Raw genomic sequence first — 27,344 nt, forward strand, 5'->3', positions numbered from 1 at the left:
TCTATATTAAGAAAATTAATCTATGCCAACCTCTAATATATATATATATATATATATATATATATATATATATATATATATATATATATATATTGTTTTTGTTTTTGTTTTTTTGTGCAGTGTGTGTGTGTGTGTGTGTGTGTGTAAGTGTTAGATTTGTCTGAAATACTTTTTGAATAGGCGGGTTTTCAACTGCTTCTTAAAGGTTGTAGTAGTCTCGGCTAGTCGTGTGGAGGAGGGCAAGTTGTCCCACCAGCCAGGGACAACAACGGAGAACAGGGTTAATTGGAATCGGAGACCCCGTGAAGAAGGAATTTTTAGTCTCATTTCATTTGCAGATCTGAGAGAGCATGCAGGAGTGTAGCTAGGTAGTATTGTATTGACATAGGGGGGTGCAGTTTCATTTACAGCCCTGTAGGCAGCATCAAGGATTTGAACTCAATGCGAGCAGCTACCGGGAGCCAGTGGCGTAACATGGGTGTATTTTGTCTGGTTGAAGATGAGACGGGCTGCCATATTTTGGATCATCTGGAGTGGTTTTATGGTGACTGCAGAGGCTCCAGCCAGGTGAGAGTTACATTAGTTGAGTTTGAGATGACCGTGGCCTGGACGAGGAGCTGCGTAGCCTGTTGCGAGAGAAAAGGCCGAATCCTGCGAATGTCGTAGAGAGTGAACCTGCAGGATCTGGAGATCGCAGCAACGTGATGGTTCAAACTCAGTTTGTCATCTATCCAAACTCCAAGGCCTGGAGTTTACAGACTCCGTGGGTGTTAAAAGTAGCGAGCCAATTTGAATTGAGAGGTTTTGCTGAGGGGAGTTGTTGCCCGGAAAGATCAGAAGTTATATGTCATATCGATTGCTTACATGAACACAAAATTATGCAATTAATATTATGAGTACATTGGCTGAAGCGACAACATATTATGTCATTTTCATATTATCTCTAAATGAGCGGTCAGCAAATTCAAAGTTCTGGTCTATTTTACCTTTTCTTTACCGTATGATTCACAGCTTGTAAACTTGTTTTGTCGATTTGTCGTTAAAGTTTTTCGCATGTTTTTAATAAATGTATTAATTAATGATTAATGTTTATTTGATTTGCAAATTGCATTTACTATTGTCAGGTGATTGTGACCACATATATAAAACTGTGGGGGCTCCTGTTCCTGACCCAGATAAATACAGAGGATTTATTATTGCGGGGGGGGCTCCAAAGACGTTCATGATTTTTATTTCCTTTTTTTTTTGTTTGTTTGTTTGTTTGTTTGTTTATTTTTTGTGTGCTTTTAGTTTCCTCTTATTTTAGTTTATTGAACTAAAATCTTGATACTTTGGTTATAGATACAAGTGTTTTTCGACTATATTAAAACATTTCACAACATTTTTTTTCTATTTATTGTCCTGCCTGCTGAGTGATGGACGATGGTTTGCAGCCCCAAGCATGAGAATCGCATACTATTATGAAAGTGAAAGTCAAGTGATTGTAATTGTGATACACTGTAGCACAGCACACGGTGACACAATGAAATGTTTCCTCTGCTTTTAATCATCACCATTAGTGAGCAGTGGGCAGCCATGAAAGATGCCCAGGGAGCAACGTGTGGGGACCACCATGGAGTTTTAGGATTCAAACCAGCAACCTTCGAATTACGGGGCCGCTTTCTTAACCACCAAGCCACCACTGTTCCATAAATATTTATCTCAAGAAAGCCAAATCATGAGGTTTTTTTGTGTCCTTCTGTCAAAATCTTCCATTGCTATCAATAAATCGCTTTGAATTTTTATTAATGCAAAGCCATGCACTGCTTATTTGCTTGAATCCACCCAATTGAAATATGATGTTTCTGGGCAACCGTAAACTGCTAATGAACTGAAGAATGATTTTCTCTTGGTGAATTTTTGATTGACTTACACAGTTAATCAGTAATGAGATACGCATGTCGACATGTTGGAAGACATTTCTTGTTTTTACTGATAATAGCCCAATAGAACTCAAACTCACAGACACTTATTGACTAACTGCTTAATCAAGCTATAATCACAGACTTATTGCTTGATTTAATCATTTTGAAGAAACCTCTTGAGTCACTGGTAAAAATAAATAAATAAATAAATGCCTTTAGGCCTCACTCAGTTTTATATATATATATTTTTTTTTGTTCTTCACGACAGTTTTGGTAGGCAGGAGCAGCCCTGAAGCGAGTGTGGCTTATCCTAAGGCTGATAATCAATCACACGACCTGGGGTCACTGGATCGCAGGCGTTCAGGATCCCCAGAGGCGTCCGCTGTGTCCAGATGTCGGCTAGAGAGCGGGTGTCGCGGCACCGGCCGTGGTCTGTGTACCGGGCCAACACCTTCGACCTTTCCTCTGAGATGCTAGGCCTCGCCCTTGCAGGTGACCACCAGTCTGCTTTAGCATCTTCTCTTTGTATGCCTACACAACAGCCCCGACAAGGACTAATTGCTCTAGCCAAGTTCTAATAGGATCCTCTGCGGTGTTGGCACACATTATTCATTTATTTTGCTTGTCATTTGAACAGAGGCTAATTTCTCAGCATTTGTCTCTCCAGGAAACAGCCTAGATCCAGATGAACCTGTTCTGGAGTTCAGTCTTGGTGAGTAAAGTGGTAGCCTTGCCATTATGGGATATGTTTTGACTGAAATCCAATTGTAAGAGAGGAGCTGGCAGAGAGCTCAAAGGTCAGGCCTTATTGGAGTAAGAGTCTGCTTAGTGCTGTTGGATCAGGATCAGAATCACGTTTATTGGCCAAGTATGAGCTACTTAATTCCAGTCGATGGTGTCTCTCAAGTTCAACAGTATGAAACAACAACAATATACAATATAGTCAACATTTTTCTACTGTAAACAGAAAATAAAAAAATGATCCCATTGAATCACCACGGAACTGCATGAGTGCTCTGCCAGGATCTGTGTTTGAGTCCTTCCTGAGCTAAATGCCAAGGTGCACAGGACTCACTCACTTGCTGAATTATGAGGATTGCTGGATGCTGACCCTCAGCACTTCTCAGTTCATATCCCTGCCATCTTGGCATATGCTGGCATTTCCATGCACGTCTTTGTGAAATGTCAGGGCAATATTTGACCATAGTTTGACCCTTTCAGCCATTATTTGTGAAACTGCATATTTGTCTGCATTGGTTTACCACTTAGTTCTTTCAATATATTAATGCATTAAAGCTTGCAATAATCTGAATATATTATATTATATGCATCTTGAATACATTGTATTGTTTTTAATGCACATTTATTATATATATACTGATCCCAATATCCTCCCATAATTCCATAATTTAGCTAGCTACTTAGATTCAGAGGTCTCGCCAGATAGCTGCCTCGAAAGTTCATCAAACCTTTCTTTCAGATTCTTCATAGTCATGTCACAGGAGAATCCAGAATGCAGTTGTGGGCTGCATATATAAAGTGACTCTAACGTGGGTCTTATACAGACCCAGATGTCCATATTCCACTGATGTTTTGTTTCTGTGTATAAGTTTTTATTTCTTGCTGTGTGTGCATGCTTGTGTTTTTGTGTGCGGTGCGTGTGGCCGTCCAGCCTGCAGTGAGCTCATCACGCCGTCTCTGGATCGAAAGCCCAACATCTTTGTGGCGGTGAGTTGCACAACGCCCCCTCAGGCCTTCTGGACCAAACACGCCCAGACGGAGATCATCGAGGTGAGAACCAGCACTTAGACCGCTGTTTTGTGGCAGCATTTTAGAGCCCGAATCTATGTAAACATGCATTTTAGAATTAAAAAAAAAAAACACTTAATCAATTTAACTGAGCATTTCTGGTCACTGACCATCAGTAGATGGTATAAATCATTCTTAGTGACTATTAAATTGATTTACTTGCCTTGCCCTTACCTTTGCCTGTGCTTTCCATCTGCAGGGCACCAATAATCCCATCTTCTTGAGCAGCATCGCTTTCTTTCAGGACTCGCTCATCAACCAGCAGACTCAGATCAAGATGTCTGTGTATGACGTCAAGGACCGATCTCAGGGCACTGTGAGGGTCCCATCCTAAAGTTACACTTACTTTAAAGATGGAGGTCCAGGCATGTGGACTCCAGAGAGTAGCATTACACCGAAAAAACATTTATTGCTTGAAGTATCATAATATGCGTATTGTGAAATGATGGGCACGTTTTTTAATGTTTTAGATGTACTTATTGGGCTCCGCCATGTTTCCTGTAAAAGAGTTGCTTCAGGACCATAGCCACAGGTTAAACCTAACGCTGAGGTAAATTACATTTACCTGTAAAGTCAAATGTTATTTCCCATGATAATAATTGAATTGTAAACCATTCCTTTCAGAAAAACTTACCTAGCTCAGTCATATTACATCAATCATTTTCTACAGATCTGCGGAGAATGTACAAGTGGGAAGTATTGCAGTTATTGCCTGGCAAATGGAGGAGAAGCGGGACCAGAGTCCAGTTGCTCGGTTACCAGATACCATAAATGGCAGGGTATGCTTCTGCGTGAAAATGCTTTTTTTTTTTTTTTAAGAAAACCTGTGCAGCCTGAAAAATAACCTTTCTTTATTTTTAAATTATTAATGTTTGTCTTTTAAGCTTTGATGCGGTCTGTATTTAAATGACACCTGACCTCCCTGTATGACATTCAATAGTTATGGAGTTATGGATCATATATTTATTTTGTCCCAATTATTTTTATCTGAAAATACTAAAATATATAGTTTGATAATCATTGATGTGTTCCTACTTCTTCTCTCTAGACAAACTATAATTTTTGGCCATAGAAGGAAAAACTTTTTTTTTTTTTTTTTCCACCAGATGGTTTTACCTGTGGATGAAAGTCTTACAGAGTCCGTGGGAGTCAGAGCAAAATATGCCTCATTATGCAAAGACATGTTCTTGAGATCAGGTAAGTCTTCTTAAAAAGCTGTGTTTTTCTGTCACCATTACACTTCCATTTAAAGAGGCGGTCTGGGTTATCTGTGCCATTGAAAATGAAGGCAGGATCCAAGGATCAATTGTCCATGAATCCAAATGTATTGCCATGTGCTGGTGAATATTTCAGTACTAGATCCTGCTTTCCTTGTAAAAGTAGATCCCAATAGATGATCCGGTCTGCCTCTTTCAAACAATTAATTATTCTGGTGTTTTCTGTTGATGCAGCCTGCTCACACGCTAGAAAGTTTTGGAAAACTTGTTCCCTGTTTCCAGAAATAATCATAGCTGTGAAATTCCTTGTTTATTCCTGATATGAGTTTTAGTGAAAGGTTGATATGGTTGTGATGATAGCAAAATGGCATCCCAGAATGGCTGTACAATTAGTAACATAAAACAGCAACATAAAGTGTCCTGGTCACTTATCCTGATTAACCAGGGGTTTGGGGTTAAATGTTACATAGTTTACATATATAGTACATACTAAATGCTGACTCCATATGAATCGAAACACTGATGAAATATTTTGGTTGTGAATTTTTTTCTGCAGTGTTTGGCGGCACCATGTCCCGCATGTATCGTTTCCCCACCACGGATGGAAACCACCTGCGTGTCCTGGAGCAGATGGCCGAGACCGTGCTGTCCCTCAACATCCCACGCCAGTTCGTCAAACTCCTGCTGGAGGAGGACACTGCCAGGTGAGAGAATTTCTGTACAAAAATGTTTTATTTTTTGTACAGATGGTAACCCCTTACTGAACTATAGACGGTTGCCCTGTATTATTCAGTATCTAACAAATTTTAATTTGTTCAATAAACGCATGCAGGAAGTACATGGGTTCAAAATCATGGAATGCAGTATTACATAAACACATAGGAGTACATTTTGGAGTTTTGAGTCCTTTTTTTATGCATGAGAAATGTATAGGTGTGGACTTCAATTCTAAAGGGATTTAATCAGTGGTGGCCTAGTGGCTAATGATGTAGACACATAATCGAAAACTTGCAGGTTCAAATCCCAAACCACTAAGGCCGTCCCCTTGACCAAGGTAGTGTCCCCACAGACTGCTCCCTGGTACAATGAATGCATCATTATGAATAGTTAGATTAATCGATGTACTGTAAAAATAATGGCTAGATTAATCGTTTGAAAAATAATCATTTTGCCCTAGTCACATGATGAATGTGACAATGTGAATTAATATCCTGATAATCGTTTTTCACTTCACCTTTACTGACTCCATAGCTGAAGGGTTGAATTTTATCATCACCACCCATATGTGTCTAGAGTATGTGAGCTGGAGGAACTGGGAGAGCTGTCTCCATGCTGGGAGAATCTTCGGAGGCAGATAATCACTCAGTACCAGACCATAATTCTGACCTACCAAGACACCCTCAAAAACCTCCACAACTACAAAGGTACGCTCCTATCTTGAGTGTCAACCACTGAGAGAGAACGTGGTGGAATATTCTAGCAACTTTTGCTGCCAGACCCAAAATTTCATTTGGTACTGAGATCTGGATCACGTTGACTGGATGCTCCATTACATCAGCGATCAACATCCTAAAATAAACTGCAGGGTCATAAACAGTGAAACGTTCAAGACTTCATTAGTATTTCAGTAATTTATATTTTAATTCTGAAATAACTGGTTAATTAATTTGTCTAAGAGCAGTGTGTTAAAGTATGACTTCAGAATCTGTATTTACTGTATTTAGTTAAAACAAATTGCCATTATTTATTTTTATTTATTTTTGCAAGTCACATTATATGCTTTTATTTATGGCTGATGGCTTGTTAGTTTTGCTGATCATTAGATTAACCCGTATAAGCCTTTTAATGGGTTAATTTGACTTTTCCCTTCATCTGCCCTAGGTCCCTTGTTTAAAGCGAGTAATCTGAAAGCAGACAGGAAGTTGGAGTTCATTCCCACCAATCTCCACGTACAGAGGATGAGAGTGCAGGACGAGTCTGGCTCTGGTGCACATTTTCTCTCTCTGCCTTTGTGTTTAATGTTTATATATGAATACAATCATTTTCACTATTAAACACACCTTACATTCAATCCCTGACAGCCATTCACTTGCTGACCCTGGATCAGCTGCTGGCTCTGCCTAAACAAGAGCAGAATGTAGCACAGTGATCTGACCTAGAATCTGTTCATTATCAGAACTTATTTAAAACAGCTGAAAATAGCAAACCACCAAAGGCTCCTCATTACTGACTCGGGATCAGCTTTTATACCAGCTTCATTATTCAAAATGTAATCCTTACTGACAGTGATGTGACGTGGTGAACTCACATTTCTGTAGGATTCTGTTATTTGTCCTAAATGTTTCAGGGAATGTGCACCTGTCTACATTGTCAAATCACCAGAGATTGTTAGACTTGCCCACTAATACTAATATACCGCAAACCCCATCCTCCTCCTCTGCAGATCACACATATGACGTAGTAACAATTGGCGCACCAGCCGCCCACTGCCAGGGTTTTAAGAACAGCGGCCTGAGAAAACTCATCCAGAAGTTTGAGGAGGCAAAGAAACAGTAAGTGACTGGTGCCGCTGTGATGCAGAGTTGGATGTATCCACTGGCCATGTCTGCTGAGCTATATTAAAAAGGCACTACCAGCCTATCGATAATACAACGTGATCTGATCACAGTTTATACAAATCCCAAAAACTGGAAATCGGTTCGGGATTTTTATGAATCAGTATGAAACGCTCAACTTCCTCATAACTGTGTGGCTGGAATCTTTCTCAGCTGGCCTGCAGTTTGTGTTTGAATGATTCTGGTGATGTTGGAAATTCATGCTTTCATTTTCTTCAGCTTTCAATAATTTTTTAAGAGTCCTGCTGAAGTAAAGATGTAGACCGCTGCCGTTGCATGCTTTTTAAACCCCTTACTTAGTTTTTTTGTTTTCCCATAAGATTTTTCTTATTTATATTCATAGCTGTTCATGATTTTAAATCTGTGTTTCATAATTTTGGCTGAATTGTTGTTTTTAGAGCAATTATTTTATGACAAGTTTTTTAATTGAACTTTTTTTTTCTAATTAGCTTTTATGAGGAGGAATGGTGAGTTCATTCGTGCCTGTTTTATTTCTGAACCACTATTTGTTTTTTGGCATGACATTCGTGAGTCCATTCTCATTTCTGTCACCAGTTTTGTACAGTTCTCAGTGCATTACCAAGCCTGCCCCATATGAAGATGTATTTATGTTTGAATATATTTATGTATGAGGACACTTTGCTTGTTTACACGTTTTCCTGTTTACAAAAGCTTTTTGTCCAGATACATTTTGTGTTTGTGTTAAGGATCTACATTGTGAGGTGTATTCTGCCACCCCGTGCCCATTTTCTCCAGCCTGTTTTATGAAGGTGACACCAGGTGTCCCAACTCGCGTGTTTGTGACATCATTTCCAGCGTTCATATTTTGCTTTCTTATAACCTGTCCGTACTGTACTGATACTGATTCAGACACAAACTTGTTTGTTCCTAAGTTGGTTGTTTTAGACGTGTTAGTCCTTCTGATTCGTTTTAAAATTCATTTAGTCGACATCAGCGTTGCCAGTTGAGGCGGAGCTAAGCTGAGCCTCAGCTGGGAGACTCACGTGCGGCTCGCCGTATGCTGGCCGGCAGCTCCAGCGAGATGGATGTGGAGGGAAGGCGGGGTGCTGATGTAATGGTCGAGGGACGGTTATGTAAAGCGCACGTTGCCCTTCAGACAGGGATCCAGTCAGATGCGGTGTGCATTTCAGACTGGGAGTCACTGGATATTTGTCACTGATGCTTGTGTGTTGGTTAGTTTGTGTGCTCTACACCCATACGTTCACTGTGAGGGGCCAGATGTTTCTAAAATATTTTTCCCTCCACAAGGTAGATTTGAGTTTGTATGACCATAAACGTCACTCCCAACTAGCTATATCGTGTAGACAGTTTATCAATGTTATAAGTGCCTAAGGGAAGAATCCCTGTCAAGTGTCGAACTGTGTGTGTGTGTGTGTGTGTGTGTGTGTGTGTGTGTGTGACCATGTAACCCAGGTCTCTCTCACCCCCTCAGCAGCGCCCTGTCCAGCTCTCAGTCCATCGTCTACCTCCCTCACGACATCGTCCGCGCCAAGGAGATCATCGGCCACATCAACACTCTGAAGACGCAGGTCGGTTACTACGCCGAGCGGCTGGCCCGGGCCGCTAAAGAGCGCTCTGCTAACGGCCTGGAGAGGACGCTCGCCATACTGGCTGACAAGGTACTGTATGCGCGTATGTGGTTGTTGAATTGATTATGTGTCCAATACAAGTTGGTCATCATTCTGGTCAAATAGACAAATAGTGGAAGTAATGCTGTTCAGGCCTGTAGTGTGACATGAACATTAGTTATCTGAAGTGGATGACGTAAGACCGCACACAGCGTTATCTGCAAACACATGGCCAGTGTTTCAACTGGCGCCTTCATCAGTGGCAGAACACCATTAGCAGCCCTTCGTTTTACTAATACTTCATTTTCAACATGGCACAGAACACAAATACGTATCTACATCAGCAATATTTTATCATACGGTGCATTTCAAGTCCGTACTGTAATGAAAGATGGAGATTTGCTTTTTCAGCTTATATAATGGCAGAATTCATAAGGACATTTTTATTTTTTTAATTGAAACTAATTTTAGTTTTAGTGTTTCATTAGAAAGGCTTCTATTGCAACACTTAAAAAAAATGTGTAACATTACTTTTGTCCCCAACTGGAAACACTATTTGCTACAGGATATTTAAGAAAACATTGCCTTTTCATTAATGGAAATCAAACACAAAATTCTGTAAATATATATTTATTTTTTGGCCAGAATCACACATTTCAGGTTTATCAGTTTCTGCTATTGAAGCTGACTTTAATAAACAGTGGATTATTCAGTTGTATAGATTAGCCAGTAAGGAAATTGATAGGCTCTTGGGCTGCAGCCCAGCCAGGCCAATCAGATGTTTCATTGATCGTAATCAATGTGCTATTGCTAGTAAACAGATGTCACCTGCACCTGATGTCGAGCTCCAGTTTCCTTGTGACCTTGACCTAGATGGAAGACAGGAATAAATGGGTTGAAATATTTATTCCCATGCATTTGGTGGACTACAGTTATTCCGTTTTGGTTTTAGCTCAGCAAAGACGTTCGCATCCGCCCCTCATCTCCTTTCTCCCATTATGTGTATCTCAGACTCGTCAGCTGGTAACGGTCTGTGACTGTAAGCTGTTGGCCTCAGCCATCCAGGCTCTGAACGCCGCACGCCCAGAGTACATCGCCTCCAAGATATCGCCCTCTGCTGAGTCGGAGCAGGTGGTGCTGCGCAACGACCAGGACACGCTGCTGGCCAAGTGGAGCGGCCGCAACAGCCGGACCTCGCTGCATGTGGACTGGCATGAAGAGGAGTGGGTAAGGCCTGCAGTTGCTTCGCTTCTATCAGCTCCTGTTCAGCTGTTTACAGGATCGGTCCAGGATCAAGTTTTTTGGTTGACTGTGCGCGAATAATAGAGACTGTGAACCTGGGCAAGTTCAGACCTTCCAGAAATACAGTCTCTGACAAAAGTCTTGTCGCTTATCTATTTTGCAGAAACACCTGCTGTTAACCTGCCTTTTAATTAATCAATTGGTGTTAGAAATAGCTCATATGAAAAGCTAAAACCCTACTGACTTTAATGCATGGAAATGAGTTAGTTTCACTGAAAAAAGATTTATCATTTAATCAAGACAGAAAGCTCACATTTTGTTTTGTCGCCTATGCAGAAATTGAACAAATTTACTGCAAATACAAAAATATGTCTGCAAATTAAGTAGCGGTGCTGTGAGATCCAAATGTAACATCTTGTATGACTTCCATGTGCTTGAAGGACTGCATCCATGCGGTTTGGCAAGGGTTCATACAATTTATTGATGAAGTCATCAGGAATAGCAAAGAAAGCAGTCTTGCATGCCTCCCAGAGTTCATCAATATTCTTTGGTTTCATCTTCCATGCTTCCTCTTTCAATCCTACCCCACACATGCTCAATGATGTTCATGTCTGGTGACTGGGCTGGCTAATCCTGGAGCATCTTGATATTCTTTGCCTTGAGGAACTTTGATGTGGAGATGGAAGTATGTGATTGAGCACCATCCTGCTTCAGAATTTGGCCTCTTTTATGGTTGGGAACATAAAACGGTAGCTACGATTTCTTGGTATTTCAGACTATTGATGTTGCCTTCCACCCTGCAGATCTCTTGCACACCCCCATACTGGATGTAACCCCAAACCATGATATTTCCAGCAGCAAACTTCACTGTTTTCGGATCCATGCAGGCTCCAGTAAGTCTCCTGCAATATTTGCAGCGACTGTGGTGTATTTCAACAGAAGATTCATCTAAAAAAAACCCACCTTCTGCCACTTTTCCAGCGTCCAACCTTTTAGCAGGCTGTGGGCCTTGGCAAATGCCACACGGTTTTTAATTGTCTTTTGATTAGTGTTTGCTTCTGGTCACTGAGTTGACCATGGAGGCCATTTCAAGACAGAATCTGACAAACTGTTCTCGTTGACATAGGGAATTCAGGTGACCAGGTCTCGTGGAGTTCTGCTGCAGTGGAAGATGGGCTGGCCTTGGAATTTTCGAGCCAACAAACGGTCCTCCAGTCTCTTTTTTTTAATCCTCTGTACTTGACACTGAGACACATTGAAGGTGTCGGCCACATCAGCAGTGGATCTGGTCTTCAGCCTCTTGATAATCAACACTTTAGTCTCAGGGTGAATCTTAGGCATGTTTGCAGAGGTCTAGTTGCAGTTGATGTGAAGGTCTAGTGTTCTGGTTTTCTTTTTACATTTACATTACATCACACCTGAGACCTAATTCATCCATTATTAGTCACAGGTGAAGCTCATATGACAAGGCGACAACACTTGTGTTTTTGTAAAAATTGACTCATTGGGCTTTACCAATCTATGAATATTAGAATACTTTTTTACAGTTTCGTTTTGCACTGAAACATTTATTACAAAAGCTGTTGGGAATAAAATGAGCCATATTTGGTAAAAAAAAAAAAAAAAGTTGATTAGAAAAATATTTTAGTGGCACTTGAGGTCAATTTGTACACAACGACAAGACTTTTGTCAGGAACTGTATGCAGGGAACTCCTTTGTTCTGCGTTCATGCAGAATGTACAGTTTGTTCTTTCTATATTTAGATGGTTTATACTTTACACAAGACATGTACCTCTGTTCAGCATTTCAATTTTATGTCTTTTAAATGCCTCAACAGTTTTATATGCTGAGGCACTTTAGTGTTCATCTGTCCTGATGTTGACCCCATCTTTGTGGTTGTAGAGGTCAGATTGTACTTAACTCTGAAAGAACCAGTGCAGGATGTGTCATGGAGAAAACTAAGAGCTAATTCAGTCTGAAACACGTCAGAAACTTGTTGAGGAGAAACAGAAGCTAATAATTTGTAGGACCTTAAGTAGCATAGCTACATCCTTCAGGGGGCATTTCCCTCAATAATTTGAACAATTGATTTGTCCAATATCATCGGCCCATCCCCCGTTAGCATGGCCACCAATGGAGGTTTCTACCTACTTCTCATGCGTACAAATATGAAATCTGACCCAAAAGTATTTGTGTGTGTGCTTGTGTTGTCTGACGTCATCAATTGATTTCTGCTTGCGCATATTTTTTAATACTCTCGGGCTATCTAACAGTTATCATTTTAATTAGGAATGAGCTGACATAAACTAACAGTTGTGCAATTTGTTTATGCAGCTACAATATTCAAGGGCTTCCCAAGCTTATCTTAGTTTTTTTCCCAGTTAGTGGGACTTGTTGGGGCCTGTTCGGCCTTCTGGAAGTCTTAGGCCTGTGTAAAAGGATCAGATGTCTACAGAATACGCAAAAGGCCTCAAAGGCTTAAAATATTTAAACAGAATATTATTTCATAATTTAAAATAAGTATTTCAAGTGAAACCTGGGTCAAGGACCTCAAAGACACCAATTGGTTGCGAAATGAGCAGTGGTCAGCCATGTAAGGTCCCCGGGGCTGGTACCTTGATCAAGGGGACCTTAGTGGCACCTTGGCAGTTCAGGATTTGAACCCCCAACCCATCGGTTACAAGTACACATACGAGTACACCCACTAGGCCACCAGTTCAAACCAGTTAGTTAAAGAAATCTGAAACATTCAAACTTATTGCATCTGTGTAATAAAAATCCTATTTTTATTGCTAAAACCTTCAGCTACAAATGAGTATGCTGAGAAAAAATGTCTTTCTGTACACTTTATGGAATGTATTCAAAGTTCATATGATAACTTCATCCAAATCTAGTGAGAGAATAATACCAGTTCTCATAGAACAAGGAGACCTGTGTTGAGGATTCTGAAAGTTTTGGTCTGGTTTCTGTAGGTGCTCCAGATTGCTCTCACAGTTATATATATATATATATATATATATATAGAGGTTGGTGATGCTAAGTGGGCCCTTGTGTGAGTGTGTAGGTGTGTGACCTTGACCTGAATAACTTGGTTCAATAAATAGACTGAATCATTGCTTTTTTTTCCTTCAGGAGAAGGTGTGGGTGAACGTGGACAAGAGCCTGGAGTGCATTGTTCAACGGGTGGACAAGCTGCTGCAGCACGAGCGTCTCCACAGCAGCAGCAGCAGCAGCGAGGACATGTTTTCCATCGACCAGCAGGGCGGCACCCCAATCAAGAAAGGTAATGGGAGGACACGGGCGTACTGGATAAACCCCGCCTGCACGGAGGACCATTCATCGGCACCTCTGCTGCCACCACCATCCTCCTCCTCCTGTACCCAGCATGCTGAGCTCAGCTCTCCACCTTCCTCATCACCACCATCATCCTCCTCAATGCCTGTTCTCATCACTGCATGCCAGTCCACCTATAACTCTTACTGTAGGTTATTTCTCATCACTTCTTACAAAAATTGTTTTGGTTTCTCTTCTTATTTCAAAAGTACCAGTATTATTTCTTAGTGTGAGATGATTTAGCTGAACTGGATGCTGCTCTAATTTGCATGGCTGTTAGAATGACTTTGCTGCTGTTCTGAGATAATCTGATTGGCCACTGGACAGCAATAGCATTGTGGCCATAGACTCTCTCTCTCTCTCTCTCTCTCTCTCGGTTTCTCTGTCTCTCTCTCTCTCATGTTAAGCCCAGTTTGTATCCTGGTCTGTCATCCTTTCTGTTCTCCCTCTTTTTCTGTTCTTTTTATGAACTTGCTTTGATATGCTAAATGTCGCTCCATCTTGATCTTGATCTACTGACCATCATCCACCGTCTCTTCCAGTTGTCACTGAGTTGTGGCCAGAGTTCCTTGCCTGTGTCTGTGTTCTCTATATCATCTACATGCTGCCTCTGCCTCCGTAATGTTAATTATTGTTTTTATGGATTTAAATATTTACCTTTTTTGTATGGTTTTAATCCTGCTACATGCAACAAAAAGCTTTAATCTCATGCAATTGTTTTGTTATTAGATGATTCTTGGGGGTCTCTTGTTTGCATGTTTTGTGTCTTTATAACTAATGGCCTCTTGCAGCCTCCGCCTCGTTCATCATCCAGCAAATACACGTTGCTCTTCTGGGCTTCCTCTCTGGTCCTCTGGGCCTGTTTCCTCTCCCATTTTCATCTCCAAGATTGGCACAGGAGCACTGGGCATTGATCGCAGCTCTCTAGCAGAGAGAACTGCAGACATAAGTTAAAGGCAGCAGTGTGGTGAGCTCTGATCACAGTTTATGAGCTGGATCTTGCTGACTGCATCAACAAGCAGCCAACCAAGGGCCTGAGTCAGGGTCACAGTAATCTTTTTTTTTTTTTTTTTTTTTTTTATACATATAATTAATAAATATTGTATGCATATATAATACATAAATGATATTATGCTCATTAATTATGCTTTATTTTGCTCATTGCAGTCATTCAGTCCCACCATTTGATGGATTTTTTTTTTTTTTTAATGATTTGTTGCTTTTCTGTTTTGTTTTTAGCCTCATCCTCATCGTTCATGTGTCTATAGTTCTGTCCAGTTTATGCATGTTTTGGTGCAATTTGGTACGTCTGAATGTGCCTGGTTTTGGCTGTTTTGGGGGCTGTTTTCGTGTCCCCTGTGTGTGACTCTGGCTAGGCCAGGCTGCTGCAGTGTTGCTGAAGGTGCTTGACCTAACCATGCATGTTGCACCTCCACCCCCTTTAGATGGCAGCCCCAGCAGCGAGGAGGCATCCGCAGGTGAGAGTCCTCTCCACCCCAACCGCTTCTGTCAGTCCAGCTTCAGCCAAATGTCCCGTCACACTCACTGTTAATCATGCTGCTATTTATAAATACAGATTAATTTCACTAATCAAGGTTGTTTTTAGGTAGTTTGATGGTAAATTTCAGTTTTATCAATAGTGTGTGTGTGTGTTTCTGTTTGTGTGTATTCTATGCGTGTGTATACACGTGTGTGTATGTGCGTACACCTCCAGGCGAGTGGAGCGAGGCGCTGTACCCACTCTTGACTACACTGACTGAGTGTGTTGCCATGATGAGCGATAAGGCCAAGAAGTCCATGGTTTTCCTGCTAATGCAGGACAGCGCCCCAACCATCGCCATGGACCTGAGTCTGCAATACCGCCGGGACGTGGTCTTTTGCCAGACAGTGAGTTACACGCATGTGCACACACAGATCTGCATCTCTTCAACCATGTTTCGACACTTCTACTTATTTACGTTTTTTTCTTTCGTGAAACTTTTCGAATTCTCTTGACCACCTTGAGTTAGACCATGAAGACGGGTTTCCAACAATCTAGAAAATTCAAGAAAAAATATGTATTGTGTTTGATTCTTCAAAATAACAGTCTCCATAGCCTCTGTAGTGTTTTTGATTGGTAGTGTAGATAGAAAAACATACATACACATAAAGGAAATTCTGTCTTTCTGTCTCTTTCTGTAGCTCACAGCACTGATCTGTAGTTTTATCATCAAGCTGAGGAACTGTCTCCGTGACGACAGCTTCCTCAGGCAGCTCTACACTATTGGCTTGCTGGCTCAGTTTGAGAGTCTGCTGAGCACCTATGGTATATTCACTCACACACACACACACACACACACACACACAGAGGCACAATCTACAACGTTGTATAGCTCTGTCTTTAATTAAGCCCTGTAGATTAATTTGTAGTGTGTGTGTGTGTGTGTCAGGTGAGGAGTTATCTATGCTTGAAGACATGAGTGTGGGCATCATGGACCTGAGGAATGTGACCTTTAAGGTGACCCAGGCCAGTTCAAATGCTGCCGCGGACATGCTTCCTGTCATCACCGGCAACCGCGATGGGTTCAACGTCCGCATCCCATTGCCGGGGACGCTGTTTGATGCATTGCCGAGGGAGATCCAGAACGGCATGTTGCTGCGGGTCCAGCCTGTGCTGTTCAACGTGGGCATCAATGAACAGCAGACCCTGGCAGAGAAGTGAGCACCATCTTGGTTACATGTAGAAATTTCAAAACAGTAGGTCCTCTAAATGATGACCTTAATGAAGATAATTATGCGACTAAAAACACTGTGTATTATTGTATCATTCATTGGATGGGAATATGGTGCATCTCATCATACCCATAAATCACAAGAATATCTGCTGCGTTTGAGCGGTACTGTGATCCAGTAAAAATGAAGGTGTTTTTTTTTTTTTTTTTAAATAAAGGTTCTCTTTGTTTAAAGGTTTGGAGACACGTCGCTGCAGGAGATTATCAACCTGGAGAGCCTGGCGCGACTCAACTCCTATTACGAGCAGTTCAAAGAAGTCCTACCTGAGGACTGTGAGTCAGACTCCATCACTCACATGAAACGCTCCCCAGTGTTTATTTCCAGGCCCGTTTCACGGCGTCTTCAGAGGAACAGAGCTGAAATATTTAGAGGGAAAAGACTTCACTTCTCCAATCGAATGTAACAAGATATGCAATTCCTTTCAGCCTGTTTGTGTTACTTTTAAAGACTTTTAAATTCTGTGAAAAAAATTAATATTTGATTGTGACGTCTGCTATCTGTAAATGTTTTGGAGTCATTAAATGTGTTTACAGAAAACTCATTTTGCAAAACTTATGAATCATTCAGAGGGAAATAGTTTTGATACTAAAAACAGGAAGTATTTCTAGATAAGGTGCACGTAACAGCCTCCTTCAGAAAAAAACCACAGTGTTCCCCTTTAGCAGAAGATCTTTCTGAATTATGCCGTCTGAAAGGATTTGGACATACAAGACCTAAACATTTTATTTGATCATGCCTTGCTTTTTCCTCAGGTCTACCTCGGTCCCGTAGTCAGACCTGCCTACCTGAGCTGCTGAGATTCCTGGGCCAAAACGTCCATGCCAGGAAGAACAAGAATGTAGATATCCTGTGGCAGGCTGCAGAGGTAAGAAAATCTCCACTTCCTGTTCACCAGTTTCTGGTAATACCAGCCTTATCACGACAGGGATCAGTTTTCAGACACAGAGGGCTACTTCTGGATCTGGTTTTGCATTGCATTCACCCTTTCCTTGTGTTAAACTGGAAGAATACCTTAAGCATATGGCTGAGCTCCTTTGTGTAAATTTGTTAACTGATAGATATATATTCTATTTAACCAGCCATACCACTTTAAGTACATTGACCATATGTGCTCGTACTTTGCTTCAACTAGAGTCCAAAATAAATTACAGTTTGATCAGAGCCCTCGATTTTTTACATCAGTGATATATTGATGTTTCTGTCTCTCATTTCATATATCCTTGTATATTACACAGTAACTGTGTGCAGTATTTATTGGTAAAATGGAAATGTCGATGGTCACCTCCAATAGTGACACTTGTTGAAGATCTAAGGTCTATTATTTCTAAGGTGTGACCATCTGTGTTTTCATATCTCTGTTCTGTCTATTGTGAATTGTTATTGATGTTTGTGGAAGCAGAGATTCCAATAAGGCAACTTCAGGAAGTCATTGTGAAAATGGGGCGCCATCTGGTGGCAATATGAAGCGTGGTGCTACTATTTTGAATAACATATAGTGGTCCAAAAAGTGGTAATGTACTGAAGCTTAGATTTGAAAAGGGAAAGTAATAATCATGAACATAAAGAGTCAGTCAGTATCTCTCTGTGTCCTGGTTTCAGATCTGTCGGCGGCTGAATGGTGTGCGCTTCACCAGCTGTAAGAGTGCAAAGGACCGCACGGCCATGTCCGTGACCCTGGAGCAGTGCCTGATCCTGCAGCACGAGCACGGCATGGCGCCCCAGGTCTTCACACAGGCACTGGACTGCATGCGCAGGTAACAAACTACCCAATACCCGCTTATCGTTTTAAATGAATGAAGATTAGCGTCAAAGATTAAAATCGTTTATTTTGGGTAAGAAAATTCATCCTCGTCAGAGTGAATATGTATCTTGATGATCCTTTCTACAAATGCCTGAAATAGTAACATTTTATGAAAAGTTGACTTTCAGATGTTAAAATGTACTTTTGCTTAACCATAAGCAGCCATTAGTCTGAATATAATGTTACTGAACTTTTGCAGTCTGCAGCAGTGTCTGCCGCTTGTTGGACTGTGAAGCCGCGTTGTTTTTGGTTGCCCATGTTTGGTTCCTCTCAGTGGAGCACCACTCCCCACCTCCTTTTCCATAATACCAGTTCATCTCATCCCTTATTTCTATCGGCTCACCCCGCCTGCTGATAGAGGGATAAGTGTAAGGGTGAAGTTGGGCTTCCGCCCGGGAGTGGGGTCGTTGGGGAGTAACTCTGGTGGTTGAGGTGTTCCTCAGCTCTATGCAGGAAGTGCATGCGTGGCTACCGGCTTTTCTCCTGGCATTGGTGCACTTCACAAACCCTCCTCCTGCTTCCTGGCTTTCCCACAGCCTTCCTCAGATCTCCTCCTCTTCCTCGTCCTGTTCTGGACCCTCCCTCTTTATCTATTCGGGGTGGGGGGTGATTTGAAGGGAAGGTGATTATTTTATCTTTATATATATTTGTTTTTATTATTATTATTTATTTGGAAATTATGGTATGGGGTGGTTGCCATGGCAACGCTACAAATTGCCATTGTCAACCATCCCTCCTTACTTGCCGCCCTCTACTGGCCTGATTTGTGCCTGTTGCATGCTGTGCTTGTACTGCATGGTCCCTTCCTCTGCTCTCTCCAAAACTTACATGAAGGTCCCCCTCTCTTTATCCTCCATGTTTGCGTGGATGCATGTTCACCCATCACTACATCCTGCAATCATGCTGATGCTGCAGCTCATCTTTCCAAGTTGCTTCATTTTCCAAAGTGCCTAATACAGGACACTTAATTTTCCTCTTTATTCTCTCTTTGTCTGTCTCTTTGTGTGTTTGTGCTCATTCTTCTCTCTTCTCTCTCATGTAAACATGACTTTTCTTTTTTGGATTTTACATTCTTTGCTTCTTTACTGCCCTCTGACTACCCTTCTTAATTTTGGTGTTGTGAACCTGTTTTCTCTCTGTCCCCCCCTTACGTTGCGTGCATGTGTCATTTCCATCGCTCCCTCCACCTCTCCCTCTACAGCATTGGGACCAGGGAGGGGGTCATCCAGAAGAACCTGAGTGGCCTGCTGCCCATTCGGGACCTCAGGCTGGACCCCAACCTGCTCTACTCTCTCCCCCTTCTGGCCCTCAGCCCCAACCTGTTGGTCGTCTGGCTCTTTCTGAGCGTGGCCTTCCTGCTGGCCAAGCTCCGCTGCAGCTAAGGAGCTTCTCTCGCACTCTTTCCAAATTCTCTGGCTACTCTGTCCTCACACTTCCGAGAGCAAGACCGTCTGACCTCTCTCTTTTAAACTTTTTTCTTCTTCAAGGCGAGGTTTTTCTCCAAGCCAAACTTAACCTCCTTGCTCTTGAGACGTTTGTCCTCTGTACAAACTACTATGTTCTTCCCACCATTGTTCTCCACTCAAATACCAAAGTTGCTGGTTAAGGGTCCTGTCAGTTCCTCTTGAGCTGTGGAACGAACTTGATGCAAATTGAAGGTTCCATGTCCTGTAAGTCCCTGTAATAGAATGTGCCATGGAAAAGCGCCCCATTGTGTCGCACCTCTCTGGACCTGGCCCAATGTGAGCTGGTGGTTGTGGCTACTTTCTCTCTAACTTTGCCTTATTTGCACTATTAAGATGATGTTAAGTTCTACAAATGTAAATGTAAATTAGTTTGTATTTCTAACCTTGCAAATATTTAGAAAATGATATAATAGAATCATTTTAAGTTATAAACCTGATCTTAACAATAATATATATATATTATTTATTTTTTTTCCAATTTACTAATGTTGCGCTTCCTAGTTGTTGGTTGTATACAGATACAAAAAAAAATATATCTTTATTTCTATCCGTATTTACATCTGTATATATTGAGGGGTGGGGATGTATTGCTTTGCTTTTGGCATCTTCCATTTGTCGTTCGTGCCAAGTATAGGTTTGCACGGCTTTTAAGATTTGGACATCAGATGCAGTAATGTGGCTGCTTCCAGAACCCTGTGCAATGTTTCCGTCCCAGTGGTCCCACCTGGTCCGGGTGTCTTCCTACATAGCAGGATGAGCGCTATCCGCTTCCATTCCAGCTTTGCACTTTTATTGTGTATGAGATTGTCATGTTTAAGGGCAATTGAATTATGGTTGCTTGAGGGTTTTATGCAAGTTTCAGGTATAAACATTTATGGTTACAAATAGAGGTTGTTTAATGAAATTTTAATATGGAGTGTTATTATTTAGATCATGTATGGTGAGGGGGAAGAAAGTGTCACATTACAAATATACCCATTCTTGGTGCCATAAAAAAGTTCAAGATGCTAAAGGCTCTGCACAGAAAACAATTGTACAAATGTTAATTATTTAGGCTTCAGACCTTTATGGTATTTAAATGCACTTTTAATTAAACTTCTTCTCCCTTAGCGTGCAATTGCAGAATATACAATTCGAAGGAAAGTGTTCAGTGTGTTCCAATAATAAGAAATAGTTTGATGGTTCTGAAGAGATTTTATTAACATGCAAATCATAACAACCTTTTTTTATTTTATCTTGTGTTATATTTTAATGGCATGTTGGCCCCGTTTTGCATTTATGGTTATGAGTTATGTAATCCTATCTTCACTCATATGTTCCTGTAGTTATAAAACCGGCATTTCGTTATTTTTATTAGTGTTAAGATATCAGAGCAACTGGATTATTTGGATGCACTTTGATTAGCATATTTGGCTTGAATGTGTTTTTTATGTGAAGGCGAATTAAAAGCAGGGATTTTTAGAGTATTTTTGTTTGAAAGATTCTAGAAACTATTTTACAGTGTAATGTTTACATCCCATCAACTACACACACACACACACACACACACACAGAGTTCTGATTAGACGTGGTCTGTTTTGTGTGGTCGCTGTTAGCTGTCAATTCTGCTGTTCCACCCAGATTGCATTCTTAAGAACAAATCTGATCCATAACTACCTCTTTGCTCCCTGACATCTGGTGTGTGTGTGTGTGTGTGTGTGTGTATATATATATATATATATATATATATATATATATTATTTCAGTTGTGTGCAGAGTATATAAAAAGATAATGTTAGCATGTGTTTGCTAAAGATTCTATTTTACATACACCTGGTTATACAATATATTTCTCAGGCTGCGTTTGTGCTGGGGGTTGAATAGGGTGGTAGTTCGGGTGGGCGTGGGTTGAAAGTCTATTCCTATGATTTCTTTTTATGATATACAAACAATGAGACACTTTTTTTCTGCCTCTCTCTTTCCTGATCTTTGGTTCACAGTGTGAAATTAGAGTGAAAATGGAATCGTGGCCAAATAGAAGTGTGAGCTTTAGTGCTGAAGGATAGGATACCGATATATGCATTGTGTGTGTGGTTCTTTTTTTTTTTTTTTTTTTTATTGTCACACAGACTCATGCGTTAACCCCATGCTTACAACCCAACCATCCTGTCATTGCTCCATCTACGCTCCACCCTCCCTGTCCCCATTCACATTTGGGTGTTTGTGTTTCCTTGTTGTTGTTGTTTTTTTTCATGATCCATGTTTTGTTTTGTTTTTTATTATTATTATGTATTCTGTTCAGCACCATAATCTTGTAACATTGTTGCATTTTGTTGTCTTTTTATCTTGTCCTTTTTGTCTATCTTTCCTTGTTTCCTCCTCCACTCTGTCTATTTCTGGTTCTCCTCTTGTCTCCTCTACCTGCTGTACTCTCAGTGAGGGATGCCGCCGGGAGAACACGGTGAAGAACGTGGGATGTCGCAAGTATGCATTTAACTCCCTCCAGCTCAAGGCCTTTCCCAGACATTACAGACCCCCCGAGGGCACCTACGGGAAAGTGGAGACCTGAGACGCCTAAATGCCTTTTACACCCACCAATCAATGGCTGGTCTTTAAACAAAATATACATCACACTGTAGTGCTACTGTTAAACTTCCTGAACTATACATGTGCACTGACTGAGTTACAGACGTGCAGTGAATGCAGCCGGGGGAAAAATGATGAAAAAGTTCTCACCATTTCAGATTCAGTATGTGTGCAGCATCCATGTAGTCACTGTTGTTCTTCTAAAAGAAAATATTGCTGCACTGTTCTGTCTGTGACCATGATATTGTCACCCGTCCATCAATGTGATTCTATTTGTATTATGAACATCTGATAAATATAAGGGTTTCACGACTGCTTCTGTTTTTACACTGGCTGCCTTTGATGTGGAGGAGCTTTATACAGGACAGACAGTGATCATCTGTGTTTTACTAAAATGGGATTATTAAAATCACGGCCATTTAGGCACATACACTGTGGTCTGAGCTAAACCCCTCAGAAGGAGGCCATGTGATTAAAAATATATTTCCATATGCACCCCTTACACTATCTGCATCAGATATACAAGGAAGGATGGACCCAACCTCTGTGGTGACTTGGTTTTGTCTGGTTCAGCACTGATTTGCCCACATCCACAGAAAAATGTATCAGTATGGTTATTCTTTGATTTGTCGCCAACTAAATGCATTTTCATTTGTCATCATTCAGTGCGTTCTTTGTTTTATGTTGTATGCTCATTTGCTGCTTTTATTTATTTGTCAGACAAAATGTTAGTCATTTTTGGAAATATCTTGAGTTGAACATGTGTGTCCTTATGCGTAGTCCAGCTTTAAACAACAGTACAGCATTATAGCAAGACAGCTGTCAACATGGTTCACATGCTTACATCTAACAATTATCTTAGATCTTATTATTTGAAAGTCTTTTTGCTATTCTTAGATCTTATTTTTCATGACTATACTTTATATACTATAGTGTATAGTGTGAGATATGCTTGGAAATATTTGGATTGGACTTTTTATTTATTTCTTAATATTGTACTGGAGTCATATCTTTTATGTTCTCTCCATAGACCAGGCATCTGCTGTAAAGTATGCTTTGAATAAAATACAGTTAAAATACCAAATGACTTAATAAGCTTCTGTGTCTTAATTGGTTGTTTTCAGAAAACAGTTTGCAGTATGATTTCTATAACTAAATGTTTGTCTAAGTTGCAAAATATAATTCCATTTAAAATGTGTATTGTAAGCGAACGTAGCAGCAGGACAAAAGAGGCCTTCAATCCAATGGACCAGTCTGAGTTTGCATGCCTGGCCTTCTCATCCAACGACAGGGCTTGACCTCACAACTGCTCTTCTGGAAGACTGGGCAAAAACTCCTATAAACACACTCCTAAACCCTGTGGAAAGCTTTACCAGAAGAGTTGGAGCTGTTATGGCTGCAAATTGTGTGCCAGGATTAGCCTGCATGTTCAAGTGTGGTGGTGTTGCAATAGTCATATCTCAGGGTTAGGATGTGCTCCCTTAATATTGCTATAAGATACCCTCATCCATGTTCAAAAACGGTAGTCAAAGTGTTTTGTTTTTTATTAAGATATACCTTTTCTGAAGATTTCAAATATAAAATATTTTTTAATCAAAAGGCAACTGTTATGGTGCGGGCAACTGCACGGCCAGGCCACTAGAGGGCCCCCAAGTTGCGACCAAATTTAGAACTGCAGCTGTACATTCTGACTACTCACTTGGCCGCATGATTCTCGATTAATGCACCGAATGACGAGGAAAGTATTGAAAGAAGGGGAGTGAAAAACGTAAAAAGGACTCTGGTAAGTACAACGTATTGTGCGCGCATGGATACATACTCTAGATGTCGCATTCAGCCTCAGCAGAGCAGCCTGCAATGAGACGCTAAAGTCACAAAATAGGGCGTAACACGGCCACTTGCCGCGGGCTTCAGGGATGTCACTTCAGACGCACATACCGGAGAAAACGCGGGTTTCAGTGCCCAATGCAGGCCGCGTTCGGTCTGAAAGCGGGAATAAGTGAAGAGGAAAAAAAAGTTTATTTATTACTGTTTTTGTTATTTCAGTGCATATGTTACTGCTTATTACTGATTTAATGCAGTTTTATTTACAAGCCAAATTACCAACATAACATCCAAAGTTGCCTCTTTTAAAATCGCCTCCATGTTTTTATTACAATCCGCGCTGCGCTGCACGTCGTGCGTCGTTGTCATGGTAACGGAGTTTATCACAACATAAAATTAACCGTCAGAGCTGCGAGGCGACAGATCCGAGTGGCGGCGTGTTGGGTGAGTAGCGAACCTGTCTGACTGGCGCCATGATTTACAGATAAAACCCTGACGAGAAACTGCAGCGGCCCGACATCGGTGTAGCATCGTTTTAGCTCACAGACTCTCATACGAATATTCACGCAAATGGCGTCACTTCTGCGAATTCGTTACAGTTTTACTGTAGTGCGTGAGCAGCTCGTGGAATAAAGTCATTTACTTTCCTAGTCTGGTTGCCTGACTGTCGTTTTCTGTGTACTTTTAATGCTCAGGAGTTTAGCGTTTCTAGATGCAGTTTCGCTACAAATTCATCTTTATGTTCTTTAGTCACATGGTTCTCACCCTGTCTGGTTGCATGTTGAGATGTTGAAAACAGATTGCTACCTTCTATGCTTTAATTTCAGACCTCTTCATCACTATTAACCAGTCATGTGTTTGTACAAAAATCGGTATTATTCATTTTATTTTCTCTATCATTTCATATAATTAGAGATTTCAGAGATTCCAGAGAGACTAGATTCATCAGAGAAGAAAGGTTCCAGAGAGAAAGGAAGAGGAGATTTCCATAGAAGAGGGATTCATCAGGGAGGAGGAGTTTTCCAGAGAAGAGAAGATTCCTAATCCAGCAGCAGAGATGACCAGCGTCCGCTGCTACACACATTGCAAAGCTAAGAAGTTTTCACTGACCTGGACCATCACTAACTTCAGCGTTGCTGATGGCTATGTGCAGAGCGCGACCTTCACCAATAAGAGTGGAAAGTTGAAATGGTAGGTGTGGCGTCCTGGACTGCTGCACGAGGCTCTGGCTGCTGGTGCTCTGAATGGCGGTTCCTTTCTCACACTGTCTTTCTTCTGTCTCTGTCTTGTCAGGGCCATGGTCTTGTACTCGAGTGCTGTGAGAAGCCAGGATGACCAATACATGTCTCTCTACTTCAGTCTGGTCCATGGTCCACCGAGAGGTATCCGTGTCAATGGCAGGATGGCCATTCTCAACAGGGAGGGAGAGGAGTCCATTTCCAAAGGTGAGTCTGTCTGGAGATTCAAAATAGTGAAACTGAAGAACACAAAGTGTTTGTGCACGTGTTTCACTGAACTCACATGGCCTACTTGTGTGCTTTTGTTCTGCAGAGCTGGGTAAAGCGATGTCAATGAAGGAAGGGAAAGCCATCGGTTTCAGCAAATTTGCCAGAAGGGATGACATCATGGACAAGGAAGCAGGAATTCTTCTGGACGATGCCCTAACAGTGACCTGTGAAGTATGTTCTGTCTGCATAACCACACTGACTACATTGTGAACATTAGACTGTCAGATGTGTCAGTAATGGCGTCTTTTATTGGACGCTGACAGCGTTGTTGTGCACCACCTCCGTTGTGTGTGTGTGGATGTTGTAGCTGAGTGAAGTGTAGTAACTGCTGTGTTGGCTTGTTGTAGATCCAAGTGTTGTGTAGGTCCAAGAACACCCAGCATCCGCAGGTGAAGATGCCTGAGTATAGCATGGCTGATGAGCTTGGCGACCTGTGGGACCAGTCCCTGTTCCCAGACTGCTCTTTGTTTGTGGCGGGACAGGAGTTCCAGGCCCACAAAGCCATCCTAGCAGGTACCATGCTCACATGTGCAGAAACAGCAACAGTGATTGGTGGAAGCGACGATGTTCAGGCGATCTAACGTTGCTCCTTCTCTTTCTCTACCTCTGCAGCTCGCTGTCCAGTATTCAGGGCCATGTTCACGCACGACATGATGGAGCGTCAGACCGTAAGTCTCTATCCTTCATCTTAGCCCTTGTCCTGTAATCCCCAATATGTTGCACATTAAAGCAGAAAAGAAAGATTTATAAGACTCATTCTGTGTGGTTTAACAGGAGCAGTCTAAACTCCGGCTTCTCTCTTAATGTCATTGTCTAGAACTGAACTCATCTCAGCTCTGCTTTCCCCTCTAGAACCGTGTGGAGATCCATGAGATGGAGCCAGAGGTGCTTAAAGAACTGCTCACCTTCATCTACTCCGGCAAGGCACCTAACCTACAGGACGTGGCCGCTGAGCTCTTAGTAGCAGCAGACATGGTAGCTAATGCTCACACACACACACACACACACACACACACACACTAATGCTCCTCAGCACATACTCAGTCAGCAGGATCTCAGACATTCTTTTTTCTCCCTCCCAGTATCTTCTTGAGCGGCTGAAGAGGATGTGTGAGGAAGCTTTGTGTAGCAGTCTCACGGTGGAGAATGCTGCCGAGATCCTCATATTCACAGACCTCCACTTGACCCCGGATCTGAAGGACGAGGCCATCAACTTCATCAACAGGTGGGTGAGGGTTCCACAGCTCATTTACTCTGGACTGTTCAAGTCAAAGTCAAAGTCAGCTTTATTGTCAATTCTGCCACATGTACAGGACATGCAGAGAATTGAAATTACGTTACTCTCAGACCCATACAATAACATTAAATACAAAACAGTAACATTGAATACAAAGGTATAAATACAATTTTAAAAAACACAATATACAATTTTAAAAACACCATATACAAATAAGGGCACATGGTGGAGAGTGCAAACCCATGTAGTGCAACAGAGGTAAGTTTAAAGTGACAAATAACCCTTTTCTTTCCTTTTTGTTTTAGCCATACTTTGAACATCATGAGGACACCTGGATGGAAGATCTTACAGAGAGATCATCCGCACCTCGTTGGAGAGCTGAATCGCTCTGTGTTCTCTGCTGGGCAATCACCAGCCAAACGGCTTCGGCTTTTATAATTGTCCCCTTTTTTCAGTGTGTTC

At 41.5% G+C, this 27,344-nt stretch overlaps 2 protein-coding genes across 16 annotated transcripts in view; both read left to right on the plus strand.

Annotated features, from left to right (window-relative positions):
• The window catches only part of inpp4ab (inositol polyphosphate-4-phosphatase type I Ab), a 38,464-nt gene extending 15,064 nt beyond the window's left edge, over positions 1–23,400 (plus strand). The window contains exons 2-24 of one of the 15 annotated variants that reach the window (XM_028954563.1): positions 2,173–2,396; positions 2,572–2,616; positions 3,577–3,695; positions 3,913–4,029; positions 4,184–4,263; positions 4,384–4,492; positions 4,820–4,910; positions 5,487–5,634; positions 6,224–6,354; positions 6,812–6,916; positions 7,374–7,482; positions 7,995–8,012; positions 8,999–9,185; positions 10,146–10,361; positions 13,509–13,857; positions 15,155–15,187; positions 15,424–15,596; positions 15,891–16,014; positions 16,139–16,406; positions 16,656–16,753; positions 17,234–17,346; positions 18,081–18,235; positions 19,484–23,400. In XM_028954563.1, coding sequence (XP_028810396.1) covers positions 2,297–2,396; positions 2,572–2,616; positions 3,577–3,695; positions 3,913–4,029; positions 4,184–4,263; positions 4,384–4,492; positions 4,820–4,910; positions 5,487–5,634; positions 6,224–6,354; positions 6,812–6,916; positions 7,374–7,482; positions 7,995–8,012; positions 8,999–9,185; positions 10,146–10,361; positions 13,509–13,857; positions 15,155–15,187; positions 15,424–15,596; positions 15,891–16,014; positions 16,139–16,406; positions 16,656–16,753; positions 17,234–17,346; positions 18,081–18,235; positions 19,484–19,664 — 3,069 coding nt within the window. In that variant the 5' untranslated portion in view covers positions 2,173–2,296 and the 3' untranslated portion in view covers positions 19,665–23,400. The remainder of the gene's footprint in view (positions 1–2,172; positions 2,397–2,571; positions 2,617–3,576; positions 3,696–3,912; positions 4,030–4,183; positions 4,264–4,383; positions 4,493–4,819; positions 4,911–5,486; positions 5,635–6,223; positions 6,355–6,811; positions 6,917–7,373; positions 7,483–7,994; positions 8,013–8,998; positions 9,186–10,145; positions 10,362–13,508; positions 13,858–15,154; positions 15,188–15,423; positions 15,597–15,890; positions 16,015–16,138; positions 16,407–16,655; positions 16,754–17,233; positions 17,347–18,080; positions 18,236–19,483) is intronic. The other 14 variants (XM_028954568.1, XM_028954572.1, XM_028954573.1 and 11 more) reach the window with 14 other exon arrangements.
• Positions 23,401–24,001: 601 nt separating this feature from the next.
• Positions 24,002–27,328, plus strand: LOC114765138 (speckle-type POZ protein-like). The gene is made up of 9 exons (XM_028955224.1): positions 24,002–24,096; positions 25,051–25,328; positions 25,431–25,582; positions 25,689–25,816; positions 25,993–26,158; positions 26,258–26,313; positions 26,498–26,620; positions 26,728–26,870; positions 27,188–27,328. The coding sequence occupies exons 2-9, from the start codon at positions 25,195–25,197 to the stop codon at positions 27,318–27,320; spliced, it is 1,035 nt and encodes a 344-aa protein (XP_028811057.1). The 5' UTR covers positions 24,002–24,096; positions 25,051–25,194; the 3' UTR covers positions 27,321–27,328.
• Positions 27,329–27,344: the final 16 nt, after the last annotated feature.

Source organism: Denticeps clupeoides, chromosome 15 (genome assembly GCF_900700375.1).
Source record: "Denticeps clupeoides chromosome 15, fDenClu1.1, whole genome shotgun sequence".
In the NCBI taxonomy this organism is placed as follows: Eukaryota; Metazoa; Chordata; class Actinopteri; order Clupeiformes; family Denticipitidae; genus Denticeps; species Denticeps clupeoides.

Bases quoted from the DNA above. Each gene is read 5' to 3' on its own strand.
- LOC114765138 (XM_028955224.1), top strand. From the start codon at position 25,195: ATGACCAGCGTCCGCTGCTACACACATTGCAAAGCTAAGAAGTTTTCA. The intron at 26,159-26,257 runs GTACCATGCTCA...CTACCTCTGCAG, and splicing joins CCACAAAGCCATCCTAGCAG to CTCGCTGTCCAGTATTCAGG. The intron at 26,871-27,187 runs GTGGGTGAGGGT...TTTTTGTTTTAG, and splicing joins GCCATCAACTTCATCAACAG to CCATACTTTGAACATCATGA.